We start from the raw sequence: 22,101 nt of genomic DNA on the forward strand, positions 1-22,101 counted from the left end.
CTAATGATTTTAATTAATTTGAAACGACCAAAATTTATCATTGAATATCACGTCAAAAGTCATAAAACTTAAAATATGTACTCTGTAATATTCATTGAGAATCAAACCTTTTAACACTTCTTTCCAATTTTTTTCTATGATGTTTGATGTTCATCAAAATCAGCATATGATATCAATGGAATGTTTAAGATTTCTCTAAAACTTTACCTAAAATATTAATAGCAGAAACTATATAACTTTTAATGTAATGAACTATAATAAAATAATTAGTATAAATCAGTGTTGTAAGAAATGACCGTTAAGAACAATTAATCGGCCAATTAGTCGTTGATGGCAACCAAATTATCACAGATTTTCTCAACTAATGGGTCGATTATTTTCAATTATTCCCGATTAATTGTTTGGCGGTACCATCAAATTATCGTTTGATGGTACCATCAACTAATCAGGCTTTGCAGTTTTTTGTCAACATTTCATGGGCACAAATATAGTGATCCCATCAATTCATCAAATGCATGTATAGGTCGAAGTATATTTTGATTCTTTCAACTACACATGCATTTTCTACCACGGTCTGCTCTGAAGTCTGAACATTGTCTCCATATGTGAGAATTTGGTTGACAATGAATGCGACTGTTGATAGAAAAAAATTGCACTGATTATTATGTTTTCATGTGTAGTTTCTCAAAATCTCAACGAAGACCTTGCAATGTGACTCTTGATAAAAAAAACCGTTTTCAAGGTTGTCCATACTTCTTTAGTGGTGATTGCTGCATCAATTTTGGAGAAAATCTGACGCGGTGCATATTGAAGAAATGTCCGATTCAAATTCGGACATAAACAACAGCCACACCAAATCCAGAAAGATCAAGAAATTGTATATATATATCTTGAAAACTGAACCAAATCTTTGACTGCATGAGCTTTTATTAAGAGTTCAATACTTTCATTAAATAGACAACTGGGTGATATTGTGCAGGGGAGGTCTTCTATGAGTCTTGAAACAATTAAACAGATTAATAGCTTTGACTGCATGGATTTATGGAGTTAAGACTTTAGATAGATAACATTTCTTTGTTTTGCATTTCCAAGGAGAGCATTTGAGTTATATGAGGTCGGTTGAGGACTTGAGGGAGAAATGTTGGAACTATTTGAAAAGACACCACCCTGAATAGAATAGCTTAAGGTCTTGGGACCCTGCGTATGTATTCAAATCTAACTTCAAGGGCTGATTTTACTTTTTTACTATTGACATTTCATTTGTATACAGGAATGAATCTTCTATGGGCATTTGAAGAAAATGGCTTATGCAGTGAAGTTTTGTTTTTGTGCCATCATGTTAAGTTGTTAACTAATGATTTGAACAACTCAAAAATGGCATGTGTGTTCAAATCAAACTTTTATGGCGGTTTTCACATTTTCATTTTTGGCACTTCGCTTGTATAAAAGAATTAATGAATCTTTTATGAGCATTTGCAGAAAATGAAGCGTAAACTGAAGTTTAGTTTTTTTTGCTCGGAGAGGGTGTACTATTTGTTATTTAATAAATATATGTATTGTTTTGATGAATATTCGAAATTTAAAGTTATAAATTCAATTTTCCTTAATGTTATGAATTACAAGACACCGACACACGCTTGTTTGCTCTAAAATGGTAACAGAAGAACCTTATGTGATAACATATATGAATTAAATAGACAAGCCAGTTTACCCAGTATTTGATGTATATATAATGAATAAAATAGAAAAGAAAATGTTTGGTTTGGTTATATTATTTGGCAAGTTGATCTTGCATTTGACCTCGGTGAAGTTGGCTTCAGAACCATATCAATCAAATCCATATAACGCAAAAAAAAAATTAGATCTGAAAGCTGAGAAATCTCTCCCACTTGATTATCCGCTCAATAAAATTATTGCATTTTACACTTTTGATTTATTAATAACCCATCAATTTATTAATAATCCATCAATTTAATTCAAATGGATTGCAAAAATGAATTTAAAAAAATAATAATTATTATCATATACATCTATGAAGTGTGTTTTTCGCGTCTATTTTTCAAAGTCTACATGGGTTTTGTTTTGGAACCATGTACGATTAGTAATTAGGGTTTTCACTTTATTGGCGCCTCATCAAATTTGCCCCATCTTTAATTCTCAGCATCTACCCATCTAGTCAAATAAATATAACTTCTCGCCTCCTCGGTCTCTTCTCTCTTTAAAACTTTCTCTAAGCCCTGTGTGAAGGATTCGAAGTACTGAAAACCCGATTAGCTAGGTTTTCTTTTGAGTAAGAAGGATTAATACTACAGCTAGAAGATTATGGGCTCAAGAATTTACCTCATTGATCGGCTGAAAATGAGGAATCCAATCCCTTCAAACCGACCTCCTTCACTAGAGTTCGTTTATATATAAATTGTTTTAATTTTCAAATTTATTTAGTATGAAATAAAGCGGTCAAAAGATAAAGATTTCGCAGAATAATAATGTATTAAGATTAACTCAAAAACCATCATTTTTTTTTGAGCTCTCATGATGGAGATCAGTGTAAATGGTTTGGATTCGTCGTTTGAAGCTGATCCGGAAGATTTTCAAAGCTAGAAATATATAGTTGATATGCTAGTGAAAGCGGATTATCTGGACTCATTACATTATCTTGATTAGTTTTGGAATTAAATGAATCCATATACATACCATATTGTTTGAACTAACACAAAATTAACTGAAACATTTTGAACATTGAAAATCCCAAATTTCGACACAAAATTAAATATAAATTGTAGGCTAATAATTAAGATAATCTAGAAAGAAAAAAAACCATTACACAAACAATATCAGCTCAGTTGTCGTCGCTGCATGTTTCTTGATAGGTGAAACCAGAAGTATCTAATTTCCCTTTAGTGATCTCGTCTAACTTGGTAGCCATATGAGCCGTCATGTGGTTTTGCCAATCCCCCACAACAGCTTTTCTGAAGAAGTAATCATTTTGAACATTATCTGTTGATCCTCCATTTTTATTGACATCCAGATCTTTGAGTTTATTAAAGCTACAAAATTCAACGATCTCTTCCACTAGGCCATTTTTTATCTCTTCCTCTGAGAAGGGGCAACCCATGAACTTTGCTAGCCTTATCACACCACAAACCGGATCCTTCATCATCTCCTCGTACTTGAGGAACAAAATGTTTTCACGAGATTTCAAGCTCTCCATGTAATATTCGAGCACGTGATCCCAGACCGGACCATATGGCATTCGGCCCTCACAAAATAATTCAAAGGCTTGAGTAAAGGCAAATGATTCCTTGAACCATTCAATTTTTGCAGCAAAGTGCCAAAGGGATACTAGGACATCTTTTGGCTCTCTACAGATATAAACAATTTGACAGTTTGATGTTTTCATGCTCTCTGGGAGTAATGAGTATGGCAAATGAGTTCCTAGTACTCTAGGAAAAGGCAGGGTTTCAAGATATTGTTCATCTCCCCCAGCAAAGTGATACTCAGTGATTGGAACACAATCATGTGGATTGAGTTTAAGCAAAGGGTGAGACGAGAAAGAATATTTGTTTCGGTGCATTATAGTGAAAGTGAGGGATTTGAGCCAAGTGGTACCGGATTTCATATAGCTTGTAATGATTACATCACTAGGGTGAGCCTTGAAAGCCTTCTCCATCGCCATAATGCCGGGAAGCGTCTTTTCTACTTGCCAAAAACCTTTATATTTTCGCATTGCAAACGGCCATCGTTCTTCTCTCGGGAGTGTAAGAATCAGTTCTTTGCGTTTACTATCCACTTCTTCAATTTTTGGAAAGTCCTTGAAAAGCGGACGGGACCTTAGTATTGACTCTTCTTCTTTTTCATCCTTGAGAGGATTGGAACTGGAAGTGAAGGTGGAATTATTATTAACTGAAAGATTGTTCATGGGGATAATGGTAGATGTCGTTTTTACAATTATGTATATATAACACTAATCGACTCATACAATTATATAAAAATCTATTATTACTAAGTAACCGACAGATTACACATGGAGCTATTAGTATATTTAGCAAGTTGCACTTATACAGACAAATCTTTTGCAAATAATATCATAGTAAAAAAGTATAAGCATTATTATGTATTAGAGAACCTTTTTTAGAAATGCTCACACTTTATGGGTCAAGTAATGTAACTTTCAGTCAGACACCAAGTTTATAGTACACCAAGTGGAGCTTTAAATTGGGTCAACCGAGATAAGGTGCAAATATTTATTTTTAAAACAGGTTTGGTTTGCTGGTCCATAAATCATGCATAATAATTCCCCGAATCATATTTCTGAAAATATTCGGAACAGTAAATTCTTATTCAAATAAATAACAATTTTATCTATTGATTTACAACAAAGATGCATACATGAATATTATGAATCTAGGGTTTTTTAGAAGAAAGCAACTTAATCTTAGAGACACAATCTGGGGCAGATTTTCTGTCACTTAATTTGATCTATAGTGTGTGTACAAATATGCAAAATGAAACTTACAAATATATTTGCATCTTTGAGAGGATTGATTCTTATTCATTTTCATCTTTGACAGGGGATTAGAATTGGAAGTGAAGGTAGAAGTATTATTAAGTGCAAAAATTCTTCATGGTATAGCACCAACCAAATCATACAATTACATACAATTCTATTATTATAAGTTCTGAAGGAACCGACAGATTAGACATGAAATTATTATTATTTAGCAAGTAGCACTCGTATTGTCATAACTTTTCCAAAGAAAATAACATAAATGAACATTCATTATAATTAAGGTAAGATAACCTTTTTTAGAATTCTTACCAGGCAAGTACATAACATCCAATCACGAACAGTACATCAATGATGGTTCTTGTAACATATGTAAATTATCGTCAGTGTAGATATCTGGTGATAAATAAATAAGTTGGAACTATTACTGATGGTTCATTTCATATAAACTGTCAGTCAAAGTGGATTTTGCAAGTTGTTAGCGAATTTGGGTTAGGAGAACTTGATTTCAGAACAATATCAATCAAATCCATATAACGCAAAAAACAAATAGATCTGAAGGAATCTCACCTACTTCACTATTAGCACAATATCTTACTTGCAGCTGACCTGCCGTCGATATAAATAATTATAATTTATATCGTTCAACAATGCTGTTCATATTTGGGCAAGTATTTTTTCTTTTTTCTTTTTTTTGGGTGTTGACAAAAGTGGGTATCCCACCGATTTCTTATTGAAACCAAGATTTAGAGAACAGGATACCAAACAACTTGTATCAATTTTTTTCAGGAGAGTGCAAGCTCTTTGACACTGCGCAGAATGAATGATTGTTCTATAGGCATGTGATACCGATAATCTTCAGAGAATAAATTTTAGATAACACCAAAACTAAAGGCGAGAAACATCTCTCCTTAATTCTATGGAATCAATATCCAGAAAAAATTGTCTTCTCTATTCACCCACAAGCCGGGCAATATAGCCACTACTCAATGCAGAAAATAATTAGGAAATCTGAGTTATGAGATTAATTATAGTTTGTAAAATATTAACTATGATTAACCAAAGTTGGATATGTTGTATATTAAAATTGTAATGGATATGTGAGTGATTGTAATTTAGAAGAGTTAATAAGTTATTGTTAATTTTACAAGGGAAAATTTGTAATTTTTAGTCTTCAAATATATACATGAAATTTCCCTTTATTTAAAGAATTCAAAATATTATATTAATATATACTTGACTACAATTGACAGCTATTGTTTGCGTATTTAGTCTGCAGAAAAGAGCTGTATGGAGAAACAAATTATAATAAATGCATGTGATTCTTATTATATTCAAAGCAATTAAAACACCTGTAACACTCGTAACATCAATAGAATGAACAAGTCAAAACATGTATTCGAAACAGCGTAAACATTTTCATTACCGAAGAAAACAACATCGGGACAAGGGGACCTAAGAGTTGTGCATGCCTCGTAAATAATACACAAGGCAGTTAAAAATACCTAAGAGTTGTGCATACCAAAAGACTAGCTAGCAATTACGGCTTATCTTGGTTCAACAAAATTAACTCTTATTATGTTTGTGCAGTTTCCAATAGAGAAACTCCGACTTTAACTAACTTGTGCAAATATAAGCAGTTGTTTAGCGTTATAAATTATAATGATTTATACCGACGACAGGTCAGCTGCAAGTAAGGCATTGTGCTAATAGTGAAGAAGGTGAGATTAGTTCCTCAGCTATCAAATCTAGATATAACTATTTATTGCGTTTTACGTATTTGATTGAAATGCTAAGATTTGCCTAGCCTCTTGCGATCCTCCAAATTTATTTATTTATTTGTGAACTGGTGCTTGGTTGTCGTCTGCAACGTTACACATATAAATTGATTGTTAGAGATTTAGTATTGTAGGCACTATTGATAGCACTATAGCAGTATACTCACAATAAATGGGAGAACATTCTTGGTTCCTGAATTTTTTTTATTCTTATCATTATAAAAAATTTAAAATTGAGAGTTGGTTATCTGTTCTCCCGAATTTTGTATTCTTTTGCCAACTCTGCATTTTATTTTGTACTTCTCTATTTCCATTTTTTCAAAACAGCTAAGCAAATTTGAACCAGCTCAAAAAAAATAAAGGGTGTCCACATCAAGTACTAGAGCTAAATCAGTATAATAAGTCTCAAAATGGTGAGTTAACTAAAAGATTATCACTTCCAAATTCCAATCCTCCTCTAAATCAAAAGCAAGGTGAAGATGGCGGCAGAAGACCCAAAACAAAGGCCTCGCCGAACCTTTTATGAAATTCCGACCCTTGAAGAAGGGGATAGTAAATATAAAGAATTAGTTCTTACACTTCCTGTCGAGCAAGGATGGGTGGCTTCCGCTATTCGACAACATCAGGGTTTCTGGGTGTGGGAAAGGGTTCTTCCAGGAATTCTCACCATGCAAGAGGATTTCAAACTTGATCCTAATGATATAATGGTGGCAAGTTTTCCTAAGTCAGGCACTACTTGGCTCAAAGCTTTGATGTTTACTGTAGTGTACCGAAATAAGTTCTCTTTCTCTAGTCATCCTCTCCTTAAATCCAATCCCCATGATTGTGTTCCTCTACTAGATCATACCTATGCAGGATTAGCTGAACAACATCTTGAAACCCTTCCTTCTAGAGTTCTTGGAACCCACGTGCCATACTCGTTGCTAACAGAGATCATGAAGACATCAGATTGTCCGATAGTTTATATTTGTCGAGAGCCAAAAGATATCTTGGTCTCTCTTTGGCACATGTTATCAAAACGGAACTCAATCCCTTTTAATCAAGCCTTTGAGTTGTTCTGTGAGGGCCTAGTGCCTGTTATCGAATATTACACAATAAGCTTGAACAATCCTAAGAAAGTACGAAGAGATGATGAATGACCCGATTGAAGCTGTGACCAGGCTTGCAGACTTCGTCGAATGCCCGTTTTCGGAGGAGGAGGTGAAACAAAATGTGGTGGAAAAGGTTGTTGAGTTTTGTAGTTTCAACAAACTCAAAGACCTTGATGTGAACCAGAACAATTCAAAGAATGATTTGTTATTTAGAAAAGCTGTTGTTGGGGATTGGCAAAATTACATGACTGCTGAGATGGCTACTAAGTTGGAAACATAATATTGTATTTTTTTTTTTTACATATTAAATCTTAATTTTTCTTGTCTGTTAGAAACATAATATTGGAATTGTCATCTGATGCAGGAGCAAGATCAGAAATATATTTACTGGATAGCACCCGATTAAGAAGATTCATTTCAGCAAGCAAAATCAGAAAAATATTTATTTAGTTTAGCTTTATGGTAATCTCTTCTATTTAAATTTTCATTTCTGAATTAAGCCTATGGACAGCAGCTCCCTGTTGTCTAATTACTGCTTTAGTGATTCAAATCATTTCTATAATATGTTACCAAATATTATTAGCTTTCCTAATTATTTTCTACATAGAGTAATAGCTATATAATCCGGCTTGTGGGTGAGAAAAAGGAGAACAATTTTTGCTGGATATTTTTCTATAAAATTAAGGAGAGACAATTCTTCCTTTTATTTTGGTGTTCTCTCTAATTTATTCTCTGAAGATTATCGGTATCACACGCCTAAAGAACAATCATCCGTTCTGCGTGGCATCATTATCTCCCTGAAGTAATTCCATGGTGTACTATAATTTGAGGCACCAACAAGATGGTGTACTGCTTAATTGCTGGTTAACATCATCTTCATCCCAATTACAAAAGAAAAATTATTAAACCTGATATAATAAATGCAATTTTTCGTTGTAAAAATGTGAAACGTTTAATTACTAATGTATAGTAATCTTAATTGCTGCTTAACATTTGTAAAAATAAATCCGATGTCTTATTAGACCAAAGCCCAGAATTCATTCAGCCTTCATATATATTGGCCCATTGCTAAAGTTATTGTCCTTAAAAAAGTAGATAGAATTTTCTTAAATCCCTAATAGAACAATAAAATTTCCTTTGCTCATGATATATGTAAATTCTTCCAATATTTACATTTTTTTCCCCATCAAAACTTGTGCATAGTTGTTAGCAATATTAATTTCTAGTACAATCCTTTTTGGTCAGCTAGCAAACTGAAATTTAGGATTACAAAAAAAATGTGAAATCTTGCTTGTATAGTACAGATCTATGTTGCATGGATACGGGTACTGATATCGTATCGGGTTCGATATTGATACGGCGATACGGTAATTTTCAAAAAATTTAGATACGATACATCTATTATATATATATATATATATATATATATATATATATATGAGATGGGCTATGGTGCATTGCAATGCATAAGCCATGGTGTGCATTGGACCATAAATTACCAATTCAAAGTTCAAATGACCGATCCAAACCGTTCATCTTGTTCTCCATATTAATATGTGCTTGGAGACCAAATTTTATATTTTTTGGAATTTTTTTACTATTTATTAAGCCACTTTGAAAATCGCTGATCCAACGGTGGCTTCTGATTTTACTGTTCCAAACAGTCACCGTTAGATCAGCGATTTTCAAAGTGGCTTAATAAATAGTAAAAAAATTCCAAAAAATATAAAATTTGGTCTCCAAGCACATATTAATATGGAGAACAAGATGAACGGTTTGGATCGGTCATTTGGACTTTGAATCGGTGATTTATGGTCCAATGCACACCATGGCCTATGCATTGCAATGCACCATAGCCCATCTCTATATATATATATATAATTTTATATGTTGCATTTAAATAATCATAAAAAGGTTAATTAAATAGATGAATATATTACAAAAGTCTAATTTATTGAATTAAGATATAAAAAAATTAAAGGCTTAACCTAAGTATAGCTTAAATAAGAAAGTTACCACATTAAGTCAAAAATCAAAGTCTGGTAGAGTGACAATATATTTTGTCTCTCAAGTAGAATTTCCAAGTTCGAACCCTACGGAACGCATAAAAAATACAGATTTATGCTTCTGGTGTATCGCGGACCATGGGTGCGGAAGTGGCTCACAGGTGTGGGATCGGTTCGCGGGTGCGGTTCAGGATCGGTTCACAGGTGCGGGCGCGGTTCACGGGCGTTACTGATTTGATTCAACTGTATCCACATGTATCCAGCCGTTTCGCCGGAGTATCTGCGACCGTATCGACTGAGTAAAGATACGACGCCACGTAAGCAGCATGGCTGGCGTATCGGATATGTATCGGTATCTGATATGTGTCGCATACGGGTACGGAGTCTATAATGGAGTATCCGAGTAACATAGGTACAGATTGATGACCTTTAATGCTCGGATTATATAATTTTAATTGAAACCCCAATGAAGTTTGGAAATTGCACCCACGATATCGCATTTACTGTCCATGGCTATCAATGGATAATCAAGTCAGACTGTTAACTGGGCCTATAGTAAGTTATCAAGTTCTAGTCTGACAGGCCTAGGCCATATTGGAACAAAACCCAATTTGTTCATTTTCAATAAATAAATTAAATTCAATACAAAAGCCCATTTTCTTAGCGAATGGTGACAATTAAAAAAGTAATGATCAAATTGTGCTCCACATTTTAGATTTAATTAGTTGATGTGTACCGATTGTTTTGGAGGTGTACATCTATAATATATAACTAGTATCGTGCCCGTACGTTGCAACGGGAACATATTATAAAAGAACAAAAAATTATCATAGAAAATAACATATTTTCATAAAAAACAGACCAATAAAAAGATTAATTATTCAATAATGTTTATGAATCATATTAAAATATTTTGGAATGGGGACATATTATAAGAGAGAAAATATGTAGAAAATTCATTATTTTATAGAAAATAAGTTGGACTTTTAATTCATAAGTTATGTTGATTTTGTGTGGTATTTTCAAATGAATTTCCATTTTTTTTTTAATCATCATGCATTTTCTTTTATATATCTCATTATTTGAATGTTGGTTATTTATGTAAATATAACATAATATTTATTACCAGGTATAAAATTTTCATTCATTGAAATTTTAAGGTATTTTATTATGAAGTTTTGATTGTCCTTCATGTAATGATTAATTACGAGGTCTTAAGTTTTAATTTTTTGAAAAACTTCTTGTGCATGTAATAATAATATGAAAATAAAATAAATTAAGGAATTAATTTCTTAATGATAATGTGGTGTCTTTTTCTTACATCACAAGAAAGAATTAAATCTATACACAATTCCAGATGATGTCCTTTTGGCTTGAGAAGTGCCGAAACTTGCAATCCAGAATTCCAGATGATGTATTGCAGAAAAAAAAAATTATAGATTGATCACCTAAAACTGATAGAGATGGCCGAGGTGTCCATAGCTCACTCCATTCTGGATCAGAATGAAGCAGGAGAAGAGTTGAGATGTCCCTCATTTTATTGGGAGGGAGCCAAGCATCGAATGGAATTGAGATGCATAAAAAATGTGGTGTCATGAAGGTCCATAGGGGTAAGCCGTAGATGCGACCCATTTAGATTTTTTAATAGTGAAATTGTGTGGCAGAAATACAGAGAACAAAAATATCATTCAGAAAAAAAACATTCAGAAATGTAACACACGGTCAAACAGAATTCTAGAATACAAAATAAATTGGGCCGTACAACAAAGAGTTTGAGTTCAGAAAGGAAATAAGACACGTACATCAGGTAATACTCAATCACTATTACCGAGTTTATTGATCACACACTAGCGTTGTTTAAATATATGGCCCTTATATTCAGTTTTCCGTAGTGCAGCATTTGTACACCATCGTCAGCTGCATTAGCTTTTCACAAGTCGGGCAGTGCATGTCACCCTTGATTAATGCTGGACTGCCGGCAATCTCGAATTTGTGGCAGTGGTTTTTGTTCACCTGTTCTTTGTTGAGATCATCCAACCACTTCCTTAGCTCTGTAAGGAAGTTATCAGTGGTGACATTACTCTCCCACTTCTTAAATTTCCCCAATATTATATTCAGACCACTGAGGAAAACGCTACCTCTGAAGGCTAGAACATTGTCGGCATTGCCAATAGCAACCCAGGTATCAGTATCACGGCTTTCGTCGAAGATAAGCAAGGGAGCTGCCCAAGAGAGGAAATTTTTTGAGACATCGCTGGAATCTTGTGTACTGAAATGCAACACGAAATTCTTTAGACGCTTCCAGAACTCTGTTGAGGTTGAGTGATCCATATAGTGCCCCAACTCAGCCCCTTTGAAAGACGTCAGCTTTTCTTCCACTTCTTCCTTGTGGTGACTGTTCCATCCAACGTATGCTTTCTCCACCTTGATATTTCCCTTCTTCGTGAACATCTGAAGTTTTTCATCCAACTCTTTACACCACTTGAGGTCGTCCCCCCCGTACAGACATACATATTGCTCCTTGCTCTTTTTCTGTAATTATTTTGAAAATGTTGTTCGTCAGTACAATTTTGACAAACAGGTAGTCGATGGTAAATATTATAATATTTTTTATCATAACAACTGATATAAAGTAGTTCCAACATCTTGACAATATAATTATCTGAATGAAAATTTTATTACATACGTACCCATTGAGATAGTTTTGCATCAGTATCTGGAAGCACTAATTGCATCCCCCTGGATTTTTTTGCAAGAAGCTCATTCTCGTGCACCGTGGTAAAAGGGAATGCTTCATCACCATACAAGTCGAGCATGAGCAGTGCGTTTTGGCGTGCCACTCGTCCCCTCTCATCCAGAGCCACTAACATCGGTTTCCCGGTAAATCCCCAATCCTTTTTAAGCAAGTGCAACAAGCCGCTATTCACTTTCTTTACTGCCTTGTACGCAAGTGTATAGAAAAATGGAATTGTGGAGATTATCTCTGTGTATCTATCTTCATTGATGGTGGTCTCTTGCTCAGTAATCCCAATCGGTATCCACACGATTTTGCAGCCCAATTTTGTATTGGTATTGTTGTAAAATCGTTTCAGTAATAACAGCTCATATTCGAAGGTCTCAGTTGCAAAACTAGAATAGAGGATCAGCACATTCTTTTCCTGGAAGGAAAGTAATGTGGTTCGTTCGTTTGTTTCACGTTGGTAGAGTATATTTTCTTCAATGCTGGAGCTGATGAAATAGCCTAGGATATCTATGTTGTTTGCTGGTGGAAATTCTATCAACTCGGAGAGATTTTGATAGTTCGATTTTACTTCTATTTGTTCTGTGAATATAGAAGTAACCAAAATAAGAATTAGATATGTTATATTCCGAAATTTTAAAACGTGATTAATTTGCTAAATCGATCATTTCGCTTAAATAAAAAATTTTAATTAACTTAACGATCTTTCAGAAATTTTCTGACCGACTAAAACGAAACTAAAATTTCGAAATATAAGTAATGTATGAAATTATGTATATTAAAATTTAGAGATTTAAAAATAAAATAAAATATAACACTAGGAATAAAATTATAATTATTCGGTAAATTAGAAACTTAGAAAATTCGCTACAATTCCTTGAATTTTTAGAAAAGAAGGAATTTATTTAATTAGATTCGTGTAAATAAATAAATAATTTAATTCTAAGTAAGAGTATAATTATACGAAGTCATTCGTACAAATAAATTGTAAAATTTACAAATCTCGTTCGTTAAGGAATTATAGAGATTTAATTAGAAATATGTGTGTATGAACATATTATTTGATATCGAATTATTCGAATCTTAAATTGAGGATTAAACGTTCAAAATATACATACAAATTTAATTGTAAAATTATTACGAACTTCTATTTGAAATTATAAAAGAAATACACTTTAAAATCAATTAAAAGAAGTAAGAATAATATTTTGAATTATTTAGGCCATTCGATTTTGCTGCAGCACGGATCTTAAAGCAGTCCCATTTAATACCCAACTCTCTCCCTTCTCTCTTTCTCTTCTCTCCCTCCCTACCCGTGAGACCCCTGCTCCCTTCCTCTCTTCTACGCCAACCCACCCCCCTCTCCGCCCCCTCCCCTCTCCCGTCGCCGGCGAAGCCCACAAACCGGCCACCCCACTCTCTCCTCTCTCCCTGCCGTGAGCTCCACCACCACCCGCCTCTCTCTCTCGTTTTCTGCCTCCCCCGCCCTCCGTGCCACCACCTCCTCTCTCGCTGACCCGAGCCACCACCACGAAAACCTTCCTCCCTTCTCTCTCTAACCCGTGGACCTCTCTCCCGGCTGATTTCTCTCTCTTTTTCACTTTTTGCCTCTGATTTTGAGGGAACCCGAAAACCCTAGAAATTGGGGGTTGTCACTGTGGCTTGCGGGTGCTAATCGGGTGTCTCTTGGTGCTGATATGGTGTTTGGAGATGCTAAATCTGTGGTGGTTGATTCAATTTTGGTGGCCACAAGGCGAGGCGAAACCCTCGGAAATTGCCGCTTTCTTTCGACCTTCTCTCTTTCGGGTAAATTCTGAAATTAACTTCTAAGTTCTTGATTTGGGCCTTAATGAGTCGATTAAAGACCGTAGCACTTGAATTGACTAATTGTCGAGTTCGGATTGTTGATTTTTCCGACTCGGTCAAATTTAATTGATATCGTAGCATAATTGTAGGAAGTGATTTGTTAAGCATAACCGTAGGATGTGAATTTGCTAATTTTCGGGTGCGGGTTGTTGATTTTCCCGACCCGATAGAATTGATGATAGTTTGTGTGACTTGTATCGGTCGATTTATTTAGAGACCGTAGGAGTGGAATTGATTAATTATTGAAGTACGGGTTGTTGATGTTCTCAACTCGATCGAATTGCCCAATTCCTCTTTAGATGACTTTGTTGTGATATTGGTAATGCATAAGGAAAATAAAAGAGGGAGGGGCTTGACAATTATTGATAATATTAAGGGGTGTATTGTAAAAGCCCTTGAAATGTATAAATAACTTAAGTATACGGACCTCTATGCAAATCTGAAAATTTTGAGTTATAATTCGGCCTTAAGAAATGCATTTTTGAATCGGGCCATTAAAGCGTTGAAATTGGCTTTGAATTGTTAAAATGGAATTTCCATAGGTTAACGTATGTTCAATATATAAGTACAAACATAATAAGTAAGGCAATCATATACCTTAGATTAAGATATAAATAACGAAACTCGTCTAAGGATAATTAATTGGTTATTTGCACGTGTGCGTCTATAGGCATTATTTAAACCGGTTATAAGCTATGTATTATGTATCTCCACACTATGTACTCAAAGGCATATGGTATGTATTAAGATTTCCTAATGAATTGTATAAAAATATCAAATGTTTTATAACAAGTTATTAAATATAGTTCTTATCATATAACATAATGCAAAATGTACAATATACAAGCTAACCTATAATTAAGCAACTAGCCATTTAAGTAAACAAGTGATGCATCATAGATTAATAAGCTAGATTGGCACTTCTAACTTCGCAGCGAGATAAAAATTAGAATTTTAAGATCATGTGAATCATTACATAAGTATATCACTATATGAATTGTGTTAAGTAGTATCAACACACTCGGCTCGTGAGCACTTGAATCTTTTTATCAACTAAAATATGAAACCTTAAAATCACTTGACGCATATGACACCTTAATTATATTTTGATTAAAGTTCTAAGACTGCCTAAAATTATTATGTTAAATAAGATTATATGCTAATATATTCGAATGACTAATATAGCTTAACAAATTAGTTGAGACAATACTTGCCGAATAATATACGTACATCTACAATAACACTAAATTTTTATCTAAAAATTTAGAACTAAGGAATTAGCTTAATAATTAGTAACTGAGTAAAGTAGGCGTTTTTATAAATTAAATGTGTATATACAACTACCATAATATTAAGGACATAAATATTCGTTAATAAATATGATTGCTATATCTATTCTTAAATTTGTAATGTAATTTACCTTACTTACTTATTTGTAAATATATAACTATCTAGGTCATTAAGAAATTTAATTAAAATTAGGATAAACCGTCATGGTAATTATATTGATAAAATGTAACTTTTAAATAATGAATGAAACAAACCAAATTAAAACACCCAACACATTAAATTAAAATAAAAGTTTCATAAAAAGTTTTTAAAGTTAAAATAGTTCTTTTAAACATTTTTGTTCGAACTTGTACAAAAATTCGTTGCTAATTAATAAAGGACAATTAATTAGCAACGAAAAATAGTTGTTATGGACTTAGATTCGAAACGGCTAAGTAAACGTAGAGATTCAATTAGTTATAAAAATAACGAATTACGCGACTTAGCAATAAATTAATTTGAAACACGTAAACCAATTAAGGGTTTCGTTTTTAATTTTATAAAACGAATTATACAACTAAAATATAAATTAGACCTAATTGTTAGAATAAATAATTTCAAACTTGAATCGAAATCGTGAATTTTATTATGGCTTATTTTATTTAATTAATTGTATTTTTAACTGAGGCATGTGAAATTAGTTTAAAAGGGTACGTTTCTAAAACTTTAATTAAACTAAAGTTTTGAATAACCAAATGCAACCGTATATAATAAAATACGTAACTAATACGAATTGATATAATAACTATTAAATTAACATATTTTATCGTAATATTACAATTAGGAATTTAAATTATAATTTAGGTTTCGAATATCGAATTCGAACGACAGGATTAATTATAGTGAATTAAAATAAATCAAAGAGAGTAGATAGTAGAATATATTAACTAAGTATAGCACATTTAAAAAATTACGGGAGTTCGTTAGAATATAAATTTGACTAGGATTAAATTAGATTAAACTAGACCAAAGTGAATGATCAATAGTTGACAAACCTGTAAATTAAGATTAATGCTACGCTCGATGACATGAAATTAATTAATTAATATATGCCTAATCGGATCAGTCCGACTGACTGAACCGATAAATTTTATAAAATCGAAGTAATCGAGAAATCGACTTGTACATTAATTGGGACGAGGGTTAGAATAAAATTAGCATAGATTTTAATTAGTTTAAATTACGTGATCACAGATCAGTCAACTCCGTGCGAGTCCGACCCGTGGGCCGATCCGACTGACCCGCAGTTCGGAGCATACGCGGAGCACGCCGATTATTAGCGACAGAGACTCCAGCCCTACAGGTGTGGGATATCTGAATTATTTTCTTTCGTGGGCGTACTCTTACCAGTCGATCCATCTGACCTGACATCTGCACTTTATTTTTAAGTAGTTGCACTGAAACTGTAGAGCATGTTTATTCCTTTCTGCACTGTAGGTAGAATTGCATAAACCCTGAAAAATCCGAATTTACTGTATTTTAAGAGTAGAGTAATTAAATAATATTAAATATATACCTTATTAGAATATTAGGTTATTAGTTGTCTTCTTCTCGTAGAAGACTATATTATTATATTACGTGCATATGCATGCATTGGTGAGAGCTGAGCAGAGCCGAGTGACTTCGTTCCGTCTTGGTGTCACTTGGCATGGGACGGCCCGACAGCCGCTGAGCCGAGCGTCACTTGACTCTCGGATGGCTTTAGGAATATATTATATGTATAAACTTGGATTATATATCCTTTTCGATCATTTTACTATTTGACGTGAGCAGTTCCGATCTCGAGTTCTGTGGCACGATACGATTCGGGAATTTATTTCCTTCCCTACATTAGGAGCTACTTTGCCTAGAACGGAAGTTCCCAAGGCTAGTGCAAGCCTTGAGGAATGATGTGCAAGTGCATAAGGTCGACGAGCCTTAATGCACGGGGTCGACGAGCCCCTGATCCTATTGGTCTGGCCGGACGGTAGAGTTCTCTCCTGCTCATGAGGGAAGAGATTAACTTTTTACGACATGCATTGTATGATTTCTCCTATTGGATATGTTTGGGTGATGAATCGTTAGGCGAGATGACACATTGGATTTGATATAACCATCGGCTAGTGTGCTACTATCTTGTGGAGCAATGCTCGATGTCAGTAGGCATCGTGTATCATTGCACTCTGATCACAGTCCTTGGATTATATTGTTTGGATCTTTTGATCCTATTGGCACGGCACGGGGTGATTACTTTATCCATATTATTATTATTATTATTATATTTGGGCACACAGTGCGAGGTGTACTGGATTCCGACTTGATTTCTATCCGATATTATACTTTGATTTTACTTTGGGTTTATTTTGCATGTTGGCATAATAGAATAATCGCATCATGGCATCCCTGAAAATTATTATAAAATCTATTAGATATTGTTATAGGTTCACACATGTGCATATTTTCAATTGCGTTTGTTTTATAAATAATAAAAGTGCTTTGACCGTAGAGGATCCCTGAGGGGATAATTCTGGGTCACATACTGGGCGATTCGTCGCTCACCCACAAGTTGTTTCGTGGGTTTTAGGTACAGGTTCTGGCGGTCCGCAGTTGGAGATGTCAGGAGCTGTCCCCGAGGGCCACACCACTTGACCTAGTTAGGGTTAGGCTTTTGATTAGGTTTACGAGTCCCGTATTTCCTGTGTTATATATACGGGCTCGATAGATCATGTATCCCCTTCTATAGATGGTGTTATTTGGATCCGAGGTGGATCGAATTATATGTCATGTATGTGTATGTTTATTTATTTGCTATGTGACTGATGCTTGACATTTATATTATTTTGCTTCCGCTGCTGTTGATTTATTATTTATGATTAGCCTTGCGTGCTTAATGACTAATTAAGCACGAGGCGAGGTTGATCACACCTAAATCCAGAATTCCTGGTTTGGGGTGTGACATCCTTAGGGTGGTATCAGAGCTCAGCTTACCGAAATCCTTACAGGCTGAGCTGGGTATCACTCGAAGAAAACCGAAACCAAGCATAGTCACATCCCCATGATTAAATATAGCTATATGCATATACATATATATATACGAGTCAAAGCACTTTGACTATACTTTTAAAATAAAACTTTGCATATAGATACTTAGAAATCAAATTCTCCTCTTATTATACGTCCCCTCCCTATTGTACTATGATTAGTATAGCTACTCTACTTCTCAGTCACACGATGGACGACCGTTATCGTCCCCTAAATCGAATTGATAATTAGCGAATAAATAAGTGGTATTCTGGGTAAATAATAATTTTTAATTAATTAAATGATAGTCGATGCAGTAAACTAAATTATATAAAGTGATTAAATTATGAGATTATTCAAAATCTGGTCTAGGTGAATTTTTGAACTATTATTAATCCCATTAAGGGGAAATGTCATATAAAAAATTGTGAATTTAGATTTATGGAGTTATTAATAAGATTTAAAAATCTATAAAATACAAACCGTGAATGTTCAAAATTATCATACGAAATTTAACAAATAAATCCCGTGGCAACATAGAACCGTGTCTCAGCTGCTGGAGCCTCACCCTGAACTCTCGGCGGTCAGCGCCTCGTTTCGATCACTAGCAGATTAGTCTAAGCATCAGTCAGTATTCGTGACAGAAGAATAAATCAACCGCGTCTTCATTTTGAACCTTACGGTATTGATACGCGAGACTTCGACGTCCCACTAAGTCTAGCATGGTTGACCACGCACCACGCCATAGTAAAATATAAAAGTCAGATCGTACGATTCAGTCGTTCGAATGACGTATCCTTCTTACTCAGAGGAAAGAAGCTAGGGACAAGGATTCCGATTTACATCCGCACTCCAAGCAGGCCAGATGATGGATTCCGGATGGAGTGCATACATTGCATCATATTGAGTTAAGGGTAATGACACCCTACAAATTTACGTACGACTGACAGAAGCTAGTTATGCAACTCTAGAAAATTTAGAAAACCAATTAATTCCCTAATTTTAATTTATTTTATTACTAGTTCTAAATATTTCCTAGAAAATTTCAGTTAGGATTTTTGAGAGGGCCTTAAGTGAAATTATTTTAGGACCCTCTTTCTAATCCGTGTGTTTACTTCTGCCTCGTTAACAAGCTACGACCTATATTGATTATAAATATGATTAAATCCTTTTATGAAAAAAATAAATTACAAAATTTCTTATCATCCAACCGTTTGACTTCTACCTAATTAAAATTTTCTTGACCCTGTCTAATTGGTTTATCAAGACCAACTTAACAAGAATTGAAGTCCTTTTTCCTACCATAAACTGTTGAATTAGGTTGATTCAGTGTAAACAAGTTAACTCCGATTCGATTATCCATATCGTATTCGATACTTAAGCACCAATGCAGTAACTGCCTCCCAAATCGATTCGAATCTTAAATCATTTTTTTTTCTAGATATCAAATCACTCCTTTAGGAAACTGACGAAACACTTAAGTTATATTTACACCATCAACCATAAATTCCTTCTCCATTTATCACATGGACCTCCCCTTGATATAATTCCTAGTAGAATAGTTATTCCTATCATCCGAACCATTTGATATAATAATATTCTTATTCTAAGATCTTAACTCGTTAACCACATGGATTTCAATTCTGCTGCCAAACCTGAAACCTTTCTCAAAATTTTCAAAGGACCTCCCATCGATAAAATACCAAATGAATCATTGTCACTACCACATGCACAATAATGTGACCGTCCTAGATCCCAACTTGTCGTCCAATCACTACGCTCTTTATCAATTTTATAAATTGGCTTATTCATTGGCTATTTCAAATTCTATCTAATTCAATTATGACTACTTGACTCCGCTAAGATACATCTTGACCAAAGTTAAATTGATTACTCTAAATGGAATTAATTAGAGTTAATTCTATGTGTGTCCCATATAAGAATTGAGCTAAGCCAACTCAATCTAAATTAAACCACCCTTCATATAACAAGAAAAGGGTATCATTCTATTTGAGCTTAAGCAAACATGAACTATCCAATCTGAGAATTTATTTCTCATACTTGACCCTTGAGCTAATTATCAATATTATAAAGACTTGTTGGTCTGGTCAAAATGTTGTAATTAAATTATGTCCATTCTAATCGATATATTAATTGAAACACATTCTTGATTTTGATTAGATAGTCTAACTTAGTAAAACGAATTACGTCTTAACTATCTCTAAGATAGTTTTATATATATTGACTCGGTTTCTCTCAAATCATTGTCATTCCTTAAAATGTGATCCTCTATATTTATAATTGAACCTCTGACCGAGTGTCAAACAGTCTCTCCTTTAATCCAGCTTTAATCATAATATTCAATTCCCAATTCAAAAATTTGTTTCATGTATGTGAACCCTTGATTGATTAAATTCTTAAAATTGTAATACAAATATACATAGTGACATCGTACTTATAAAGCCATGCACTATAATGAAGTTACTACCGTGCTTCAATTAGGCAAATTCTTATGATTAGTTGATTAATATTCGATTTCCTATTCGCAATCCTCGTTATTTATATTTTGATGAACTCTCCTCATGCGAAACTATTAATCATCAAACTAATTTATTTCCAAACAATACTAGTCCAATTCCTGAACTCAATACATCCGGTAAAAGTACCCTTCATTAAATTTAACTCTAGTTACTTAAACTAATGGTCGTTCAGACCAATTACCTACAGTTTTACCTAAGACTGTCCAACCTAAATCAATTCAATTTTGTTGAAATTCCTTTACCTAAGAATTTGATTATAATGTATTCCAAATTAGATTCCATGTTGAATGCTTGAATTTATATGTGGTGTCGACCTTATCTTGATCACAAACTAAGAACTTAATTAGAAATGTTTCTTATACCTAAATTGTCAAGTAACGATTGATTTCTTAAGAAGGTTAATTTGGTTCTCACTTAGTCTCCTCTAATGTGTTCATCCGAGATCTCAACCATTACACGCCTGTGCTTACACCATAATTTAGAAACCTAACAAATCATTACTTATCTTAGAATAGACAACCTAATTAAAACTCCATGTTCAAATTAACTTTTAGAGAGAGAGAACGTGATATAGATCATAGTCGATACCTCGACCCAGGTAACACATACGTATTAGATTTCGGGCCGTTACAAGTCGCCCAAAGTCTGACCTACGAGGCCCGTTCAATACGCATTCTGGACGCACATGATACACAGCTACGAAGACGGGTTATTCACCGAATACTAATGCAGTGGGAATATCATACTCCACGAGAGAAGACTTGGGAACTCGAGGATGAGACACGACAGCGATACCCACAGTTATTCGCATCGACAGAGTTGTCCCAGACGTTCGGGACGAACTTTTTATTTGGGGGGGAGGTTGTTATATTCCGAAATTTTAAAACGTGATTAATTTGCTAAATCGATCATTTCGCTTAAATAAAAAATTTTAATTAACTTAACGATCTTTCAGAAATTTTCTGACCGACTAAAACGAAACTAAAATTTCGAAATATAAGTAATGTATGAAATTATGTATATTAAAATTTAGAGATTTAAAAATAAAATAAAATATAACACTAGAAATAAAATTATAATTATTCGGTAAATTAGAAACTTAGAAAATTCGCTACAATTCCTTGAATTTTTAGAAAAGAAGGAATTTATTTAATTAGATTCGTGTAAATAAATAAATAATTTAATTCTAAGTAAGAGTATAATTATACGAAGTCATTCGTACAAATAAATTGTAAAATTTACAA

At 33.8% G+C, this 22,101-nt stretch overlaps 1 protein-coding gene, 1 long non-coding RNA gene and 2 pseudogenes across 2 annotated transcripts; 2 read left to right on the forward strand and 2 right to left on the reverse strand.

Moving 5' to 3' along the window:
* Positions 1 to 2,839: 2,839 nt before the first annotated feature.
* Positions 2,840 to 3,919, reverse strand: LOC144546131 (flavonol 3-sulfotransferase pseudogene; annotated as a pseudogene).
* A 2,771-nt stretch (positions 3,920 to 6,690) lies between these two features.
* On the forward strand, positions 6,691 to 7,656 carry LOC144546132 (cytosolic sulfotransferase 17 pseudogene; annotated as a pseudogene).
* A 3,604-nt stretch (positions 7,657 to 11,260) lies between these two features.
* LOC144546133 (protein SIEVE ELEMENT OCCLUSION A-like) lies at positions 11,261 to 12,252 on the reverse strand. The gene is made up of 2 exons (XM_078294658.1): positions 12,073 to 12,252; positions 11,261 to 11,914 (listed from the first exon to the last, which is right to left on the reverse strand). Exons 1-2 carry the CDS (start codon positions 12,250 to 12,252, stop codon positions 11,261 to 11,263), a joined length of 834 nt encoding a protein of 277 aa, XP_078150784.1.
* Positions 12,253 to 13,412: 1,160 nt separating this feature from the next.
* LOC144546071 (uncharacterized) lies at positions 13,413 to 18,149 on the forward strand. The gene is made up of 3 exons (XR_013508704.1): positions 13,413 to 13,928; positions 16,512 to 16,620; positions 17,881 to 18,149. It is a non-coding gene; the product is annotated as an uncharacterized LOC144546071 (long non-coding RNA).
* Positions 18,150 to 22,101: the final 3,952 nt, after the last annotated feature.

Source organism: Carex rostrata, chromosome 29 (genome assembly GCF_964058835.1).
Source record: "Carex rostrata chromosome 29, lpCarRost1.2, whole genome shotgun sequence".
NCBI classification, from domain to species: Eukaryota; Viridiplantae; Streptophyta; class Magnoliopsida; order Poales; family Cyperaceae; genus Carex; species Carex rostrata.

What these genes read in the sequence shown, in the direction of transcription:
- LOC144546133 (XM_078294658.1), bottom strand. Translation starts at nt 12,252, where the DNA reads ATGTTAGTGGCTCTGGATGAGAGGGGACGAGTGGCACGCCAAAACGCA. An exon ending in ATGCAAAACTATCTCAATGG is followed by an intron (nt 11,915 to 12,072) that starts GTACGTATGTAA and finishes AAATAATTACAG; the next exon opens with AAAAAGAGCAAGGAGCAATA.